This window comes from Somniosus microcephalus, chromosome 7 (genome assembly GCF_052327205.1).
Source record: "Somniosus microcephalus isolate GS21.2 chromosome 7, FLI_Smic_1.0, whole genome shotgun sequence".
NCBI lineage: Eukaryota > Metazoa > Chordata > Chondrichthyes > Squaliformes > Somniosidae > Somniosus > Somniosus microcephalus.
In genome coordinates this window covers 16,982,865-17,001,728 of record NC_140993.1, presented here as the reverse complement: position 1 = coordinate 17,001,728, position 18,864 = coordinate 16,982,865, and the positions used below count along the sequence as shown (strand labels likewise).

Here is an 18,864-nt window from a genome sequence, read left to right as displayed (position 1 = left end):
CAGGAGTAGGCCAAACGGCCCCTCGAGCCTGCTCTGCCATTCATTAAGATCATGGCTGATCTTTGACCTCAACTCCACTTTCCTGCCCGATCTCCATATCCCTTGATTCCCCATGAGTCCAAAAATCTATCTATCTCTCCGCCTTGAATATACCCAATGACTCAGCATTCACAGCCCTCTGGGGAAGAGAATTCCAGAGATTCACAACATTGAGTGAAGAAATTCCTCCTCATCTCGGTCTTCAATGGCCTTATCCTGAGACTATGCTCCCTAGTTCTAGACACTCCAGCCAGGGGAAACAACCTCTCAGCATCTACCCTGTCAATCCCCTTCAGAATCTTGTATGCTTCAATGAGATCACCTCTCATTCTTCTAAACTCCAAGGAGTATAGGCTCATTCTACTCAATCTCTCCTCATGGGTCAGCCCTCTCATCCCAGGAATCAATCTAGTGAACCTTCGTTGCACCGCCTCCAAGGCAAGTATATCCTTAGATAAGGAGACCAAAACTGTGCACAGTACTCCAGGTGTGGTCTCACAAAGGCTCTGTACAATTATAGCAAGACTTCCTTACTCTTGTACTCCAGCCCCCTTGCAATAAAGGCCAACATGTCATTTGCCTTCCTTATTGCTTGCTGTACCTGCATGTTAGCTTTGTGTTTCTTGCACGAGGACACCCAAATCTCTCAGAACACCCTCTGAAAGTTTCTCACCATTTGAAAAAGATCAGAGAAGGCTAAGAGGATATACAAGCAGATCTACCGCTTTGGATACTGTTGGGGGGGATGGCTTATCAGAGGAAGGCAACAGCAGCCAACTTCCTGGCACCAGGGGTGGTTCTGCTGCACAGGACGGGAGGAAAAAGAGGGGTAGAGCTATAGTAATAAGGGATTCTATTGTAAGGGGAATAGATAGGTGTTTCTGCGGCTGCAAACGAGACTCCAGGATGGTGTGTTGCCTCCTGGTGCAAGGGTCAAGGATGTCTCAGCGGCTGCAGAACATTTTGGAAGGGGAGGGTGAACAGCCAGTTGTCGTGGTGCATATAGGTACCAAAGTTATAGGTAAAAAACGGGATGAGGTCCTAAAAGCTGACTATAGGGAGTTGGGAGGTAAATTATAAAATAGGACCTCAAAGGTAGTAATCTCAGGATTGCTACCAGTGCCACGTGCTAGTCAGAGTAGAAATAGAAGGATATTTCAGATGAATATGTGGCTAGAGGAATGGTGCGAGGGGGAGGGCTTCAAATTCCTGGGACATTGGAACCGGTTCTGGGGGAGGTGGGACCAGTTAAAACCGGACGGTTTGCACCTGGGCAGGGCCGGGACCGATGTCCTAGGGGGAGTGTTTGCTAGTGCTCTGGGGGAGGGTTTAAACTAAAATGGCAGGGGGTTGGGAACCTGAGCAGGGAGACAGATGAAAGGGAAACGAGGAGAAAAACAAAAGATAGGAAGGAGAAAAACAAAAGTGGCGGTCAGAAAAATCAAGGGTTTAAATCAAACATGGCCACAGTAAATAATTCTAATAGGTCTAAGAGCGTTAAAAAAGCAAGCCTGAAGGCCTTGTGTCTTAATGCGAGGAGCATTCGTAATAAGGTGGATGAATTAGCTGCGCAAATAGAGGTAAACGAATATGATTTGATTGGGATTACGGAAACATGGCTCCAGGGTGGCCAAGGCTGGGAACTCCACATCCAAGAGTATTCAATATTCAGGAAAGATAGGCAAAAAGGAAAGGGAGGTTGGGTAGCATTGCTGGTTAAAGAAGGGATTAACACAATTGTAAGGAAGGATATTAGCTCTGATGATGTGGAATCTGTATGGGTAGAACTGAGAAATACCAAGGGGCAGAAAACTTTAGTGGGAGTGGTATATAGACCTCCAAACAGTAATGCGGAGGTTGGGGATGGCATTAAAAGGGAAACTAGAGAAGCATGCAATAAGGGCACAGCAGTCATCATGGGTGACTTTACATATAGATTGGGCTAACCAAATTAGTAACAATACTGTGGAGGAGGAATTCCTGGAGTGTTTACGGGATTGGGCATCGGACCTGGGTGAGACTTGCAGCGCGAGGCGGAGCATAAAACCGGCAGCGAGGAGCGAGGCCCGACCAGAGCATCGGACCTGGGTGAGACTTGCAGCGCGAGGCGGAGCATAAAACCGGGAGCGAGGCCTGACCAGAGCATTGGACATGGGTGAGACTTGCAGCGCGAGGCGGAGCATAAAACCGGGAGCGAGGAGCGAGGCTTACCAACTCAACAGCAGGGGAAGAGAGGTAAAAAGTAATCAAAGTGTGCCGTCAGCAGGAAGCAGGTAAGTGATTGGTTGGTGAGTATTTCTCTCTTTTTTAAACTTTAACTCTGGTTTATAGTTTCTAAGGTCTCTCTGGTGTAGCGGGCACTGTTGGTAAACTATTTAACTGTAGTGTAATTAGTGGGATTGATTGATTTAATTTAAATTCAATTAATTAAAGGGTAAATCATGGCAGGACAGCCCGGCCCTGTGATCTGCTCCTCCTGCGATATGTGGGAACTCGGACACTTCCGGTGTCCCTGACAACTACGTGTGCAGGAAGTGCACCCAGCTGCAGACAGACCGCATTGCGGTGCTGGAGCTGCGATTGGATGCATACTGGAGCGTTCGTGAATAGCATGTTTAGGGAGTTGGACACACCACAGGTAGAGGTTGGACAGGAAGAAAGGGAACGGGTGACCAACAGGCAGAGTACTAGGCGCAGGCAAGTAGTGCAGGGGTGTCCTGTGGCCATCCCCCTCTCCAACAGATACACCATTTTGAGTACTGTTGGGGGGATGGCTTATCAGAAGAAGGCAGCAGCAGCCAACTTCCTGGCACCAGGGTTGGCTCTGCTGCACAGAATGGGAGGAAAAAGAGTGGTAGAGCTATAGTCATAGGGGATTCAATTGTAAGGGGAATAGATAGGCGTTTCTGCGGCCGCAAACGAGACTCCAGGATGGTGTGTTGCCTCCCTGGTGCAAGGGTCAAGGATGTCTCCGAGCGGCTGCAGAACATCTTGGAAGGGGAGGGTGACCAGCCAGTTGTCGTGGTGCATATAGGCACCAACGATGTAGGTAAAAAGCGGGATGAGGTCCTGAAAGCGGAATATAGGGAGTTAGGAGTTAAATTTAAAAAACAGGACCTCAAAGGTAGTAATCTCAGGATTGCTACCAGTGCCACGTGCTAGTCAGAGTAGAAATAGAAGGATACTTCAGATGAATACGTGGCTAGAGGAATGGTGCCAGGGGGAGGGATTCAAGTTCCTGGGACATTGGAACCGGTTCTGGGGGAGGTGGGACCAGTTCAAACCGGACGGTCTGCACCTGGGCAGGGCTGGAACCGATGTCCTAGGGGGTTTGTTTGCTAGTGCTGTGGGGGAGGGTTTAAACTAAAATGGAAGGGGGTTGGAAGCCTGAGCAGGGAGACAGAGGAAAGGGAAACAAGGATAAAAGCAAAAGATAGGAAGGAGAAAAACAGAAGTGGCAGCCAGAGAAATCAAGGGTTTAAATCAAACGTTGCCACAGTAAATAATAATTCTAATAGGTCTAAGAGCGTTAAAAAAACAAGCCTGAAGGCTTTGTGTCTTGATGCGAGGAGCATTTGTAATAAGGTGGATGAATTGGCTGCGCAAATAGAGGTAAACGAATATGATTTGGTTGGGATTATGGAAACGTGGCTCAAGGATGGCCAAGACTGGGAACTCAACATCCAGGGGTATTCGATATTCAGGAAAGATAGGCAAAAAGGAAAGGGAGGTGGGGTAGCATTACTGGTTAAAGAAGGGATTAACACAATGGTAATGATTCTGTGATATTAGCTCTGATGATGTGGAATCTGTATGGGTAGAACTGAGAAATACTAAGGGGAAAAAAGCATTAGTGGGAATGGTATATAGACCTCCAAACAGTAAGGTGGAGGTTGGGGATGGCATTAAAAGGGAAATTAAAGAAGCGTGCAATAAGGGCACAGCAGTCATCATGGGTGACTTTAATCTACATATAGATTGGGCTAACCAAATTAGTAACAATACTGTGGAGGAGGAATTCCTGGAGTGTTTACGGGATGGTTTCCTGGACCAATATGTCAAGGAACCAACCAGGGATCAGGCCATATTAGACTGGGTATTATGTAACGAGAAAGGATTAATTAGCAATCTTGTTGTACGAGGCCCCTTGGGTCGGAGCGATCATAATATGATCGAATTCTTCATTAAGATGGAGAATGAAGTAGTTGACTCAGAAACTAGCGTCCTGAATTTAAATAAAGGAAACTACGATGGTCTGAGGAGCGAGTTGGGTAGGATTGATTGGGGAATGGCACTCAAAGGGTTGACGGTGGATAGGCAATGGCAAACATTCAAAGACCGAATGGATGAACTGTAGAAGGTGTTCATCCCAGTTTGGCATAAAAATAAAACAAAAAAGGTGACTCAACCGTGGCTAACAAGGGAAATTAGGGATAGCATAAGATCCAAGGAGAGGACATACAAATTGGCCAGAAAAAGCAATAATCCTGAGGATTGGGAGCAGTTCAGGATTCAACAAAGGAGGACAAAGGGATTAATTAAGAAAGGGAAAATAGAATATGAGAGCAAGCTTTCAGGGAACATAAAAACTGACTGTAAAAGCTTTTATAGATATGTGAAGAGAAAAAGATTGGTGAAGTCAAGCGTAGGTCCCTTGCAGTCAGAATCGGGGGAATTTATAATGGGCAACAAAGAAATGGCAGACCAACTAAATACATATTTTGGTTCTGTCTTCACAAAGGAGGACACAAATAACCACCCAGAGAGTGGTGAACCTGTGGAATTCTCTACCACAGAAGGCAGTAGAAGCTAGTTCATTAAATATATTCAAGAAGGAGCTGGATATATTTCTTAAGGCTAAAGGGATCCAGGGGTATCGGGAGAAAGCAGGGACGGGGTACTGGAATTGGATGATCAGCCATGATTGCATTGAATCGCAGAGCAGGCTCGAAGGGCCGAACGGCCTATTCCTGCTCCTATCTTCTATGTTCGGGGTGTTTAAAATTATCAGGCGTTTTATTGAAATCCGTAGTGGGAGTAGGCTCTTGTGGAGAATAAACACTGGACTTGCTGGGCCGAATGACGACTTTCTGTGCTTCAAGTACTATGTAGCTACGTAAATAGGGAAAAACTATTTCCACTGGTCAATGTGTGGGTCACTGGAGGGTTTAAATTTAAGATCATCAAAAGAATAAAGGAAGAGCGTAGGAGTTTTGTTTTTTAAATTACGCAGGTGTTTTGTCCATGGAATGCCCTCTCCTGAAACAGTGGTGACAGCAGAATCAGTAATAGGAAAATGGATAAATCCTGGAAAAAGAAAAATGGGCAGGCGAATGGCATGAAGCGGCTAGAGCTTTTAATGGAGCCAGCAGAGGCACACTGCTTCTATGGTGCGAGTCATTTTTGATAAATCAAGAGCAATGCACAGCATTGAAGTCCATTAGCTTAAATGCAGTTGTTCCTAAATTTAGCACACAATGCTAAATAAGCCAAGTAACAACACTGACATACGATAGATGCTGGGTCAACCTCGGGAAAGAATCTGATTTCAGAGTTCAGCTGACGACTGTAAACAACTTGTCTTTTGCTGTTTGTTATTTGACCCCATTGATTAGATTACTGTCTTGTACTTCACTGGCAGCAGTCCCGCGTCTTCTACTTCTGGGAAACCGTTTCCAAGCTGAAAACACTAAGGTAGATGTGCAAACAAAAGGAGAGGGTTACCCAAAATATGGTTGCGAAGCAAATTGCTTTTAAGTGGAATATCCTGTAAAATGGTGACCAGCATCAAAGCCAGGTTTAGATCAGTTTCTCAATGGCTGTAACTCTCTACGACTGAGAAACTAAACTGAGCTTATTCCCACATTTAAATGGAAAATAAATTGTAGCTAAGTGTATGCTTATTGGCTTGAATTTAAGAATTTGGTTGTTGCAAATTGGACATTAGAACCCTATCCCAGCCATTTTATTAAGATTAATGTCTTGGGTATTTTTTTCAGCTATCCAGTTTTGTTGTTCGTCTTTCCTTTTATAACTGCTGAGCATCCCATTTATCAAATTTTATAAGCAGTGTCGGTAACCATGTTATTATCCTATCCTGTTATTATCTTAGCCTGAGAGATTGTGGTTGTTTATTGAAGCAGGCTATTTATAGGGCAAAAGTCTACAAAATGCTCTTGGATCATAGGGACTAGTGGGGTAAGTGAATGACCTGAAAGTTGGTCCTGGAGTAATTTATGCAGCTGTATATACACACAAGTTACACTTCTATGATGCCTCTACACCCTGCAAAAGAAAGTTAAGGCCCAAGGTCATTTAAATTGCATTTTATTCAACTGAGGAATTAAACGATTTTAGTAGGTTAACCTTTTTAGTGGAGTAGTTCCCAGTTTTAATACAACCGCAGCCTTCAGTTTCCTGTAGTTCCCTTGCGAGATTGTTCCTCTGCTCCTTGGAGCATTAAAGCATAAGCTGCCGGTGAAAGTCAGCTAATGGCTACAATGGCAGGAGGCATCGGCAGCAGAGTTCAGATGGGGATATTATTTCAATGGTGCCAACAGCTCCATTAATTTATTAATTGGCGTGCCTGTGGGTCTGTTAATTTATTAATTCACTCCTATCGACACCTATTTATTGCCTGGTGCTCCTTTTTTCTTTCATTCCTCCTGTGCCCCACTGTTGTGTGAATTTCTTTATTCAGAGACGCGAGCAGTTAAATTTATTCACTGACTGGCGTTTGTTTAGCTGTGCTGCTGCCTTCATCAGTGATCTTTTGTCAACGGTTTCTGCTGCTTTCTGTCGGTTCAGTTTTCCTGTTGTGGTTGTCGAGAAAATAAAATAATCAACGCATTGCAATTCTCCCGTTTATTGTGTTAACTTTTAACAATCTCTATGAATGACTTGGATAAAGGGACTGAGTAATGTATCCAAGTTTGCTGGAGATCCAAAGCTAGGTGGGAAGGTAAGCTGTGAGGAGGACACAGAGCCTGCGAAGGGATATAGACAGGTTCAGTGAGTGGCTAATGAGGTGGAAGATGGAGTATAATGTGGGGAAATGTGAGGTTATTCACTTTGGTAGGAAGAACAGAATATTTTTTTAAATGGTGAGAAACGATTAAATGTTGGTGTTCAGAGAGATTTAGCTGTCCTTATAGGAAACAGAGTTGGTGTGCAGATACAGCAAGTAATGAGGAAGGCAAATGTCATGTTGGCCTTTATTGCAAGGGGGTTTGGAGTACAAGAGTAAGGAAGTCTTGCTACAATTGTACAGGGCTCTGGTGAGACCACACCTAGAGTACTGTACACAGTTTTGGTCTCCTTATCCGAGGAAGGATATACTTGCTTTAGGGGCGGTGCAACGAAGGTTCACCTAGATTGATCCCTGGGTTGTCCTATAAGGAGAGATTGAGTAGAATGGGCCTATACTCTCTGGAGTTTAGAAGAATGAGAGGTGATCTCATTGAAACATACAAGATTCTGAGGGGGATTGACAGGGTAGACACAGAGGTTGTTTCCCCTGGCTGGAGTGGCTAGAACTAGGGGGGCATCGTCTCTGGATAAGGGGTTAGCCATTTAAGATTGAGATGCGGAGGAATTTCTTCACTCAGAGGGTTATGAATCTTTGGAATTCTCTGCCCCAGAGGGCTGTGGATGCTCAGTCATTGTGTATATTCAAGGCTGAGACAGATTGATTTTTGGCCTCTAGGGGAATCCAGGGATAGGGTGGTGGGAAAGTGGAGTTGAGGTTGAAGATCAGCCATGATCTTATTGAATGGCGGAGCAGGCTTGAGGGGCCGTATGGCCGACTCCTGCTCCTAATTCTTAGGTTCATATAGCTGTAGTTTTTTTCTTCACTGTTTCAGGTTGTACTGTTAATCAAACTCTTTGGGAGCATCGGCTGGAAGCTTTTCAACACTATACAGGCCTTGACTTCCTAGGAGATTAACCAGCACACATGTTTATAACAATTCTCTCTTCATTTTTAACAGATGGAATTCCAAACAACTTTACATCCCATCCATTTCAGGAAGGCGTCCTTGTGAAGTCAGGGGGCCTTGATGGTCCTAACCAACCAAAGCCTGTGGAGACGATAAATGATGCAATAAAACAGAACAACTCGAGTGCGCATGGACTCAATTTAACGCTGACCGATCACGATCGAATTAGACAGTTCATTCAGGAGTTCACTTTTCGGGGATTACTGCCACACATTGAAAAGACTATCCGGCAACTGAACGATCAGGTGTGGCTATAGTTTTATCTGCCTATTTCTTTTAGAGGAACATCTGCTGCCAACTCTATAGGTGGTCAGATCCCCATATTCCCAGTAGTTCATGTGAAACAATGATAAAATATTACATCACAACAGTGACTCCACTTCAAAAATACTTTATTGGCTGTAAAGCGCGTTGGGACGTCCTGAGGTCGTGAAAGGCGGTATATAAATGCAATTTCTTTATTTAAAAAAGAAAAACTGCAAATGCTATAATTTGGAAATGAAGCCAAACTGCTTGAAGTTTGCAGTAGGCAATGTTCCCCCCTCTAACATTTTTTTCAGGCCGCGCGTCCCCTTTAACGGGCTGCACGGCCCATTCAAAACTCCGCGCGTGCGCTGTTTTTCCCTTTAAAAGCAGGTGAGCCAGCCGCGCGGGACCGCCAGACCGCCGCACGGCTTAAAGGGAACATTGACAGCAGGACAATCGGCATCTGGGGAAAAAGAAAGGATCGAACCAACATTTCATGTGGAGATGGAGTACACATCTTATCCTGGAGGTTATCGAGCTCAAACATGCTGCTTATTTTTGCCAGTAGAAAAATAACCACGATGCAATAAAGATATAACTGAATTGTAGGAATATTTACAAATCACCCATTTCATCTGCTGGGTCGCCCCGCTGTGAGTAAGTGCAAACAGTGCTTTACGTTGTGTTGACTGTAACGCACACCGCGTTCTTGTCTGATCATTGGGTTTCGACTGCTGTAGTTGGGAACAAAGATAGAATTATATTCACAGTGAGATCATTCCTCACATTAGCAACTTCACCCTTGTACAAACTTTTATTTGAGAGGAGAAAGATTCATTACAGGAAACTTTGGTTTATCCGGAGGTTGTATGGCCGGAAACCTCGATCTAACGGCAGAAATCAGCAGCCGTTTTGTTAGGTTTTTTTCTTTGTTTAAAAAAATGCTAGAAGAAAAAAGTGTCAGTTTCTGGACAGCCTCTCTGAAGCTGTTAAGCTACAGAGACGCTTCCAAGGTACGGGCCGACTGTTTACAAGTTGTTGCTAAGCAACAGTGTTTGTTGTCAGATACGGAGATGAAAACCTCCGTATCCTTCAACATTAGCGCTGGTCTGTCCGGAAGTTTTCATAGATTGGCGTCCCGTCGGTGCCGGATATCGCGAAGTTTCCTGTATCTTTCATGTTTCCAGGTATGCTTCATTGACTTAAGTAAGAAATCACATGGAGTTGATAAGGTGGATCTTTTTGAAAAAATAATAATTTCTACAGTAGTCTGTTCGCACTGCAATTAAAATTAATTGCATGCCGAGCATCTGCATGAACATTGAAAGTACTTCATCATTGAAGCTTAATGTCTATTGGCTTTGCTGCTTTTTGGAGCGGGTTTTGATTAGAAAATCTTTTCAACAATGGACATTCTGTAGAGATGAGGGTTAATCAACCAAATATGTTCCCCTTAAAAATAATATCTTGATTGTTTCGAAACTATTTCCATGGGCAGAAGTCTTTCTGACACAGTGATTTGCAAAGGCAGTGTTTCTGGGGTTTGGTTTGGTTTTGCTTCCTCCCTTTCCTGAAGGAGTTAACTTCCTGCTGAGCTGCTGTTGAACATCGTGCTGTAGTGGTCATTCTTCACGTGCAAGCTTAGACAGCGAGCATCGACAAACCGTTTAATGTCCTCTTGCCAAGTCATGATCTTATTGAATGGAGGAGCATGCTCGAAGGGCTGAATGGCTGACTCCTCCTCCTATCTCTTATGTTAAGTCCACAGATACTACTACCCACTGGGATTGTTGTACAGTAGTTGGGAGCAAGAACCCAGCTCCCCTGATATTGGTAAGACTGCCTGGCAGCGTAGACCTGAGTCCTATACTTGAAGATGAATGAGACCATTTCTCGGAAGGGCTGCGTGATTCACAAGACATCTAAAATTTAGGGCATAAAAACAGAAAATGCTGGAAATACTCAGGTTAGACAGAGTTAACATTTCAGTCTCCAGCATTTTCTGTTATTTCAGATTTCCAGCGTCCTCGGTATCTTTTAAAATTTAGGGCAGTTGGTTATTCCAGACAATGATCATTCTCAGCTTCTTTTGACCTCTAGGTGCAAAAATATCTTCGACTGTAGAGAAAGTATCCATACGTTTGGGATTATTATAATCACATTACATCATTCTCGCCCATTATGGATTCAAGAGTCTTGAATGCTGGCATTCTGACGTTTAAACTGGGGGTGGGTAGCACTACCACAGGTGATTCAGACCGAGCAAGCGTAGATATGGCTGCTGAATGTGGAGCTGAAGAAAAGAAAGACTTGTACTTCTATAGTGCCTTTCATGACCGTTGGCCGTTTTAAAGCGCTTTACAGCCAATGAAGTACTTTTTGAAGCGTAGTCACTGTTGTAATGTGGGAAATGCGGCAGCTAATTTGCGCACAGCAAGCTCCCACAAACAGCAATGGGATAATGACCAGATAATCTATTTGAGTGATGTTGGTTGAGGGATAAATATTGGCCCAGAACACCGGGGAGAACTCCCCTGCTCTTCTTTGAAATAGTGCCGTGGGATCTTTTACGTCCACCTGAGAGCAGACGGGGCCTTGGTTTAACGTCTCATCCGAAAGATGGCACCTCCGACAGTGCAGCACTCCCTCAGTTCTGCACTGGGAGCATCAGCCTAGCTTTATGTGCTCAAGTCCCTAGAGTGGGACTTTAACCGGAGATGTGTACTTTCACATTGAGATTTGAGAAACCAGCAGCAATTTGAGTAATTTGCCGTTAGCATTACTCAGTATTGACTACCAGCAGGGCCGATGGTGCAGTGAGTTTTTAGTAGGCTTTTTTTTAACCTTTTGGAACCTGGTTTTGAATCCACCCCGCGATGCAGGGATTTTAGGATTGTCCTTTTTAATCCGGTCCAATACGAAGGGATGAGTTTGAGCTGGCCTTGCCTTGTGGGCCAAAGAATAACTTTATTAAAGCTGCAGTGTGTTGCAAATGCTTATTCATGGGTAATGTCACATTAGCTACCCACATAACAGGACTGACAATTGACTCCTTTCAGCATCATTTGCTCAGCTATCTGCATTAATTTAGGGAACTTTTAATACTTGACACCAATGTTCCCTGCAAAATGCGCTTTGTTCTGCGCGGCCTGTTTCTTTTAATGCGCGGTCCCTTTAAATTTCTGCGCCAGCGCGGTATTTACAGTGTAAAAGCCGGTGAGCGGCCTGCGTGGGACCTTTCCCAATGCTGCGCTTAGAGGGAACACGCTTGATAGGTTTGCTAATTTTGAAAGAATGCGGTGAAGACTGCTGTTTGGTTTAATGCTGTAAATACAGTATTGAAGGTCTTGCAGTAGTAATTTCCTGTCACTGGGTGGTGCAAAAGCACTGCGTTGCGCAGTGTGTGTATTTTCTTTGAGGCATCACGAAGTGGCCCACACAGAGTCCAATGGCCAAGCTATAAACTATAATATACCAAATTCAAGTAATACGCTTGTTGAAAACATCATGAAGGATGCTAAAATTAAACTCAGTTAGCCTTGCTTTAAATATTAATAGGAACACAGCCTCTTGCGTCTATTCTGCCATTCAATCAGATCATGGCTGATCTGTACCTTGGCTCGATCTCGCTGCTGTGGTAAATATTTTGTGATGAGTAGGCTGTTGCTGCCCATTCACCATCCCAACCAAATCAGTTTTGTGTGCACAGAAAAGTGCTCCTCGTTCCAACCTCGGATTTAAAAAAAAAAAAAAAAAAAAATTGTCCTGGAGTGTTTCTCGTGCCTGTCCCAGGAGGTTCTGTGGCTGCTGGTGGGTGGGGGCGCTGGGGGCATGGTGCAAAGTTGCACCATAAAGGCTTGGAACAGACCCTGCGGTCTTTTCCTGTCCGTTATTTTTCAACGGTGGTAATTTTGTAATGGCCGTTTTTGGCCAGAATGCAGGTGTACCCATAATCTATGGGAACACCAAGTCACCAGCCAAATAATTCACTCTGCCTTTCTTGTATCTTTAGCCATTCTGTTTTATTGATGGGGAAAGGTGGGCGTACAGTTTGCTCTTATCTACCTTTTGTTATTATGCTGCTGTCTTGCAGCCAGTACCATAAACTGCAAGAATTAGATTTGTGAAAGTCTTCAATTTGGCTCCGAGTCCAAAGATTGTGGGTTCAAGTCCCACTGCAGAGACTTGAGCGCGTAATCTAGGCTGGCACTCAGTGCAGTTCTAAGGAAGTGCTTCAATGGCAGAACGTGCTGTCTTTCGGATGAGACATTAAACCGAGGCCCCCTCAGGTGGACGTAAAAGATCCCAGGGCCACTATTCGAACAAGACCAGGGGAGTTCTCTCCAACATCCTGGCCAATATTTATCCCTCAACCGACCTCACTAAAAAACAGGTTATCTGGTCATTGGCACATTGCTGTTTGTGGGAGCTTGCTGTGCGCAAATTGGCTGCCGCGTTTCCTACATTACAACAGTGACTACACTTCAAAAGTACTTCATTGACTGTAAAGCACTTTGGAGCGTTCAGAGGTCATGAAAGGCGCTATATAGTTCTCTCTTTGCTTGCTTATTCTCACCCAAAATCTCATACCATTAAAAATAAAAAAATAAATTAAAAATGGTTTGAAATGGATACTTCTCCCTCTGCTTCCTCGATTTTATTTTTAACCTCCGAGCAGAGATAACCTTCTCCCGAGCCTCTGCGAGTGCATTTGTTGAGTTGACTGCTAAATTGGGAAGAATTGGAAGTGAAATGTTAACCATTCAGAAACCTCTCGTGGATTAGCTGAGTTTGAAACTTAGCCTGCCGATTTGCTGGCTAAAGCTTCGTCTTATTTTGTGCCTCATTATGTAACGTGCAATAACATGTCAATGTATTAACATCATTAAATTAAAAGCAACTTTTTAAAACTTGAATTGGATGAACTGAAACAAGTGACTGTGCTGCAGTTTAATTTTTTTAACAAATCCAGTTAGATTAAAATCTAGTTAAGTTTCTGTTCAAGAGCTAAATGAAAACACTTTTTTAAATCTCCATTTTGTAAGAAGGTATAGTTGGATGAGGAGGGAAGAGGTTGCTACAGTAGTCAAGATTGTTAAATATTTGGTTCATATGTTCAAAGGCACATTGCAATTGTACGTTATTTTTGTATTATGTTGCAATTACTTTGTATTAAAGCTACGTTTTGAATAGTGCGGTAGAAGTCTAAAATGATGCGTTACTCGTAAATTGTTGAAGCGCTCCGCTTTTATCTTAGTTTGTGTCATAAACTTATGTTTCTGCAGCTGGTGTCTAGAAAAGGTCTAAGTCGTTCTTTATTCACGGCTACTAAAAAGTGGTTCAGCGGGAGTAAAGTGCCGGAGAAAACCATAAATGAGCTTAAAAATGCCACCAGCCTATTGTAAGTAGAGCACTCGGTGTTTTTGGTAAATTTCTCTTGGCTTGCGTTGATTCAGAAAGGCTCCAAATGTTTAAATTCAAGACTTCACAGTGAAAGGACGAGTTCGCCGTTGGTGTTGTACGGCTTTGTTTTGGGGTACAGCTGGAGAAAATATTCTACGGCAAAGATTGCTACAGAAATGTTGCAATTTGAGGGAAAAGTGAGAGACCAGGAAGACCAGCTATAGAGATTTTACAACAAAATTCAAACATCGGGAAGAAACTGAAGGGTCGTAACCTTGGGCATAGGGGGAAACCATCAAAAGGCAGTGATGAAGAAAGGGGCAAGGAACTTTTTTTAAAAAAAGGCAAAGTACGGCAAGGTTTGCTAAGATCGCGGTAACCTCTGGGTGGAAAGTTTCCACTGACGTTTTTAATAAAGATTATACATGTATTGCGGGCCAGGGAGATAAATAGGAACTATTCTTCCAGGCTTGATTTTTGTTGCATTTGAAAAGGAGAAAAGAATTGTTCAGAATCAAGCAGGTAATATCCCTTTCAGTTACTTTTGAGTACACGTCCATAGTTTTACAGTTCAGAACCATTGAGTCATCTTCCTGGACAATGTGATAGTTGTGTTTTGTATGAGTGACTAAGAAATGCTTCAAAATTTTATACCTGTGGATCAATATAAATTGGTACGTCCGAATCTGAGACCTCCTACAATAGGGGAATCGAGTTTTAGCTGATTGCGTACGATGTTGGTCTGATTACATTTAATTCACTGCTTAACTTTATCCAGGTATCCACCAGAAGCTCCGGAATTGCAGATACGAAAAATGGCCGATCTCTGTTTCTTGGTTCAGCATTACGACCTGGCCTACAGCTGCTACCATACAGCAAAGAAAGATTTTCTCAATGATCAAGCAATGCTTTATGCAGCAGGAGCATTGGTTAGTGCTTAACTTCCCACATTGTGAAACTGATGGGTTGAGAGGGGCTATCAAAAGGCCAGGGTGCCTCAATGTCCTAGATATGTACAATATTTTGAAATATTGCCTGTTGAAGTATCGCCATACAGATGATATCTCTTGATTTTTAAGGAGTAATGCGTAATGTGCCCTTCCTGTCTTCTCTCCTCTTCTTCCCCCCCGCCCCAACCACCTTCCCTTTCATCCACCACAGGAAAAGAAATGAGTGATGGCAAATGGTGTGTGCCAGCCATAAACTCTTGTTTAAACGGCACTTAATCATCCAGAATACTTTAATAACCGGCAAAATAGATAACCGGTAATCTTGCCGAATCCATCCAGCACTCGGTTTGCCGAGTCAGCGTCTCCCACGGTGGCCAAGTTAGTCTGTGGTTTTTATTGTTAAAAATTGCCTTGGTAGGTCTACCCCTCTGTTATCCAGAATTTTTCATCAACCGGCACCATCCTGGTCCCATAGGCGCCGGATAAGAAAGAGTTTACTGTCGTTTTGGCTAAACTCAGTCAGTTAAATTCCCCTCTTAAATAAAAGTCACTGCTACTGTTGCTCAGTGGGTGAGGTTAAAACACTGCCTCATGGGCATAACTCACTGGCCTTCTCACTGGCATTGACTACATATTTTGTCAATGTCTCAAATTTTAATTGCCTTCCTCAGCTTGAAGCTATAAGCAAACCAAATGGTCCTGTGAGAGGATAAAGTCATAAACCATCACTCTAAATCTGTCTATATGCACATTTGAGTATTAAATTTGTCACTTTCCCCATTTAAATATTCTTCCATTTACTTTTAAGTGTATTTAATAGCAGTATGTAACTAATTTACCGACTTAAGTGATGGCACTTTGAAAGTAGTTCATTGATGTAACATACATGGGCTAGTACAGCACAGGAGGAGGCCAGTCAGGACAGCGAGTCTCTGCCGGCTCTTTCTAAGTCAATCCAGTTAGTCCCACTCCCCCTGCTCTCCCCATATCCCTGCAAATTTTTCCTTCAAATATTTATCCAATTCCCCTTTGAAAGCCACTATTGAATCTGTTTCCACTGCCCTATCAGGCTGTGCATTTCAGATCATAGTAACATCTGGGCCAGAGAAGATTATTGGTCTAGCCTACCCTTCCAAGCCTTTTGTAGCTTCTTTACTGTGATTCTAGAACTAGCAAGAATTCATCCAGTCCTATTTTATTTAAACCTGTTTTGGATAAACAGATCAAAATTTTATCACCCTCTTTATAAAATTTTTTTTAAAAGTTGCTTAAAGTTCTGGTATTCCTTTGACATCTTTAACTCTAAACTGTGAGCCCTGATCCTGGAATCTTGTGCTCAACAGAAGATCTTTTTTGGATTAGAATTCTCCATCCCTGTTGAATTTATTTTTGAAAATACCTCTATCCATTCTCCCTGACGATCCTCCTCTCCAGAGAATAAAATCTCAGATGCTGTTTATTCGTTAACGGTCCCTTTCGTTCATAAACAAGTCTCGTAGACCCCATCTAGACTCCCTCCAATAATTCTACATCATCTTAACTAAGACTATAAAAAATAGAAGTAGGCCATACGGCCCTTCGAGCCTGCTCCGCCATTCAGTAAGATCATGGCTGATCTAGTGTCCAAAAATCTATTGATTTCCGTCTTGAATATACTCGGACTGAACATCCACAGCCCTATTATCTTTAACAAAAGAAAAATATTGCGGATGTTGGAAATCTGAAATAAAAACAGAAAATGCTGGAAATACTCAGCAGGTCAGGCCGCGTCTGTGGAGAGAGAAACAGAGTTAACGTTTCAAGCCGATGACCCTTCGTCAGAACTATTATCTATAATACGGGGACTAAACTAAAGGCAATGTTTCAAATGTGGCGTCACCAAACCGAGATACCACCGTCACCCTTTTGATTCATATCACTGTTGTAGCTGCATATCCATTTTATTTGCTGCAAACGGTGAACCACAGTTTTAGCAAACATTTCAGCAAAACCCTCTACCTTGCTTGCTGCTACCTCAGGCACATTAGCATTCACTATGTACCCAACATTGTTCCTCCCTAATCTCATGACTTTTCATTTATCGGTGTTTAATCTCATCTGCTACCTCTGTTCATCGAACTAGCCTATTGAACATTATTTAGCATGATTGGCCAATATCCAGTTTGACTTGAATTGCTTTGGTATGTCCTCCTTTGGTTCTTTTCTATCCGCTCCTTTCCATCTTGGGAGTAGTGATCACAATATGATGAGGTTTGAGATCCATTTAGAAAGGGGAAAAAGTCGGTAAAGAAACTAGAACAGCAGATTGGATTAGGGCAGATTTTAGCAAGTGAGCCAGTTAAAGTGAGGTGGAAGGAGAAATTGGCACACAAGACTGGAACAACACTGGGATGTTTTAAGAGATTGCAAAGGCACACATGTATATTCTATTGAAGTGGAAAACCCCTCATTTTATGGTGCCATGGATAAATAGAGGTTAGAAACTAATTAAAGTGATGGGTGATTGGACTCCAGTGGCAGATAGAATTCAATGTCTAAGTGTGTGGGGTTGCATTTTCACAAAAAAAATGCAGTGGAAGTGGGCTTGGTGCTGTGGAAGAGCAGATGGACTTGGAGTTACAAGCTCACAACATTAAAGGCAGTACCTCTGGCTGTATAATTTTTAAAAAGCTAATGGAATTCTAGGTTTTGTCTCGAGCGTTGTAGAATATAAAGCCAAGAGGTAGTGATTAGCCTGTATAAAAAGCTTTATAAAATCTCTGTGGGAGTACTGTGCGCAGTATTGGGCTCCACACTATAGGGAGAATATTGAGGCTTTAGATTGCAGCCTGTTATGAGGAAACACAAATGCGAAGAAAGACTTGGAAGAATTGGGGTTCTCTTTCCGTTAGAACACCGCAGATTACACAACGATGTATTTAAGACAATAGAAGTGTTTAAAGTTATGAAAGGATGGATAGAAGCAGACTGCTTCCAGTAAATGAAGGGTCATGAACAAGGGGCCATTGATGCAAGAGATTTCGAACAGAGGGCAGGCTAAACTTTTTGCAGAGAATTGAGAGGCTGTGAAATTCACTTCTAGGGTTAGTGGTTGAGGCAAAGACTATGCCACCCTTCAAGGTTAGATTGGATAGGTGGTTAAAGGGATATGGGAACAGGGTGGTTAAGTGTGATTCTAACTGTTTGTTTGCATGGAGGGTCGACATAGGTAGGGTCTGGTTGTGCCAAATAGCCTGTTTCCACGTTATAACTTCTATGTATTTCATTGTTAGGGTCCTTGAATGTCGTCCTGTCTCCTAGATCTGTGTCCACCTCTCCTGCATCTCCTTGTTTGAAGCCCTCCAATCAGGAATCCTGCCCCTCCCACAGTACTGGAGTGGCCCAAACCAGTGTTAGCAACGACATTCCCTATAACTGACCGTGGTGCATTATCCCTGCTCCACCACTCTGCAGTCGACCACACCATGCCTCTCCGTGACTGTTCTGTTCCAGCTTTGTATCACTGCCTTTGCTTGGTATTGCTCTTGCCCATCCAATCATAGCCAAAGCACCTCTAGCAGTAGATCTTCCCATGCCCACAATGTCACCGTGGGAGGCTCCCCCCCCCCCCCCGAGGATTGGAGTGGGGTGTAATTGTAGAAGTACGCTGATGTCACCCAACTCTTGGCTCTCCGCCATCTTTCTTGACCCCTCCACTGCCTCTGTGCCAATCTGACATAGTCTTGTTGAAGCATCAGCAATAGGCAACTGCTACTTCATGGCAACTGCAGACATGGAGAAACTCCCACAGGCTAAAAAATGTAATTATTAGCTGAAATATACCCAATTACTGTAACTGTAAATTCTGGGTGACCAGAGGCAGAGATTGGAGGTGAGTAGGTGGCAGATAACATGACTAGAAGGAGGAAAATCCTTTATTTAAAAAAAACTTCTAAAAGTTAATAAGAAATTAAAATAAATATAATCTCAATATAAATATTGTGTGGGGTTCTAGACTGGGTGAATCTGTTGCATAAATGTTGATTTTGCTGTGTAGAATGTGTAATAATCAAATGAAAATTCTTTTCAACCGCGCCCTCGTGCAGAAAACATAATGGGTGTGCCAGTACGAGGGTCGCCTGCAGAGTTAATACTCCGAATCCAAAATATAGTATATTGCGTCTTATTCTGATGGTGGGTCATCAGTGTTCCCTTTAAGCTGCGCAGCGTTCTGGAGCTCCTGTGCAGCT

General features: G+C 43.2%; 1 protein-coding gene across 2 annotated transcripts in view; it reads left to right on the top strand.

Annotated features, from left to right (window-relative positions):
• Positions 1-18,864, top strand: part of trappc8 (trafficking protein particle complex subunit 8) — a 193,443-nt gene that overhangs the window by 76,126 nt on the left and 98,453 nt on the right. For both annotated transcript variants that reach the window (XM_085992266.1, XM_085992265.1), the window contains 3 exons: positions 8,028-8,281; positions 13,568-13,683; positions 14,464-14,614. In XM_085992266.1, coding sequence (XP_085848392.1) covers positions 8,028-8,281; positions 13,568-13,683; positions 14,464-14,614 — 521 coding nt within the window. The remainder of the gene's footprint in view (positions 1-8,027; positions 8,282-13,567; positions 13,684-14,463; positions 14,615-18,864) is intronic.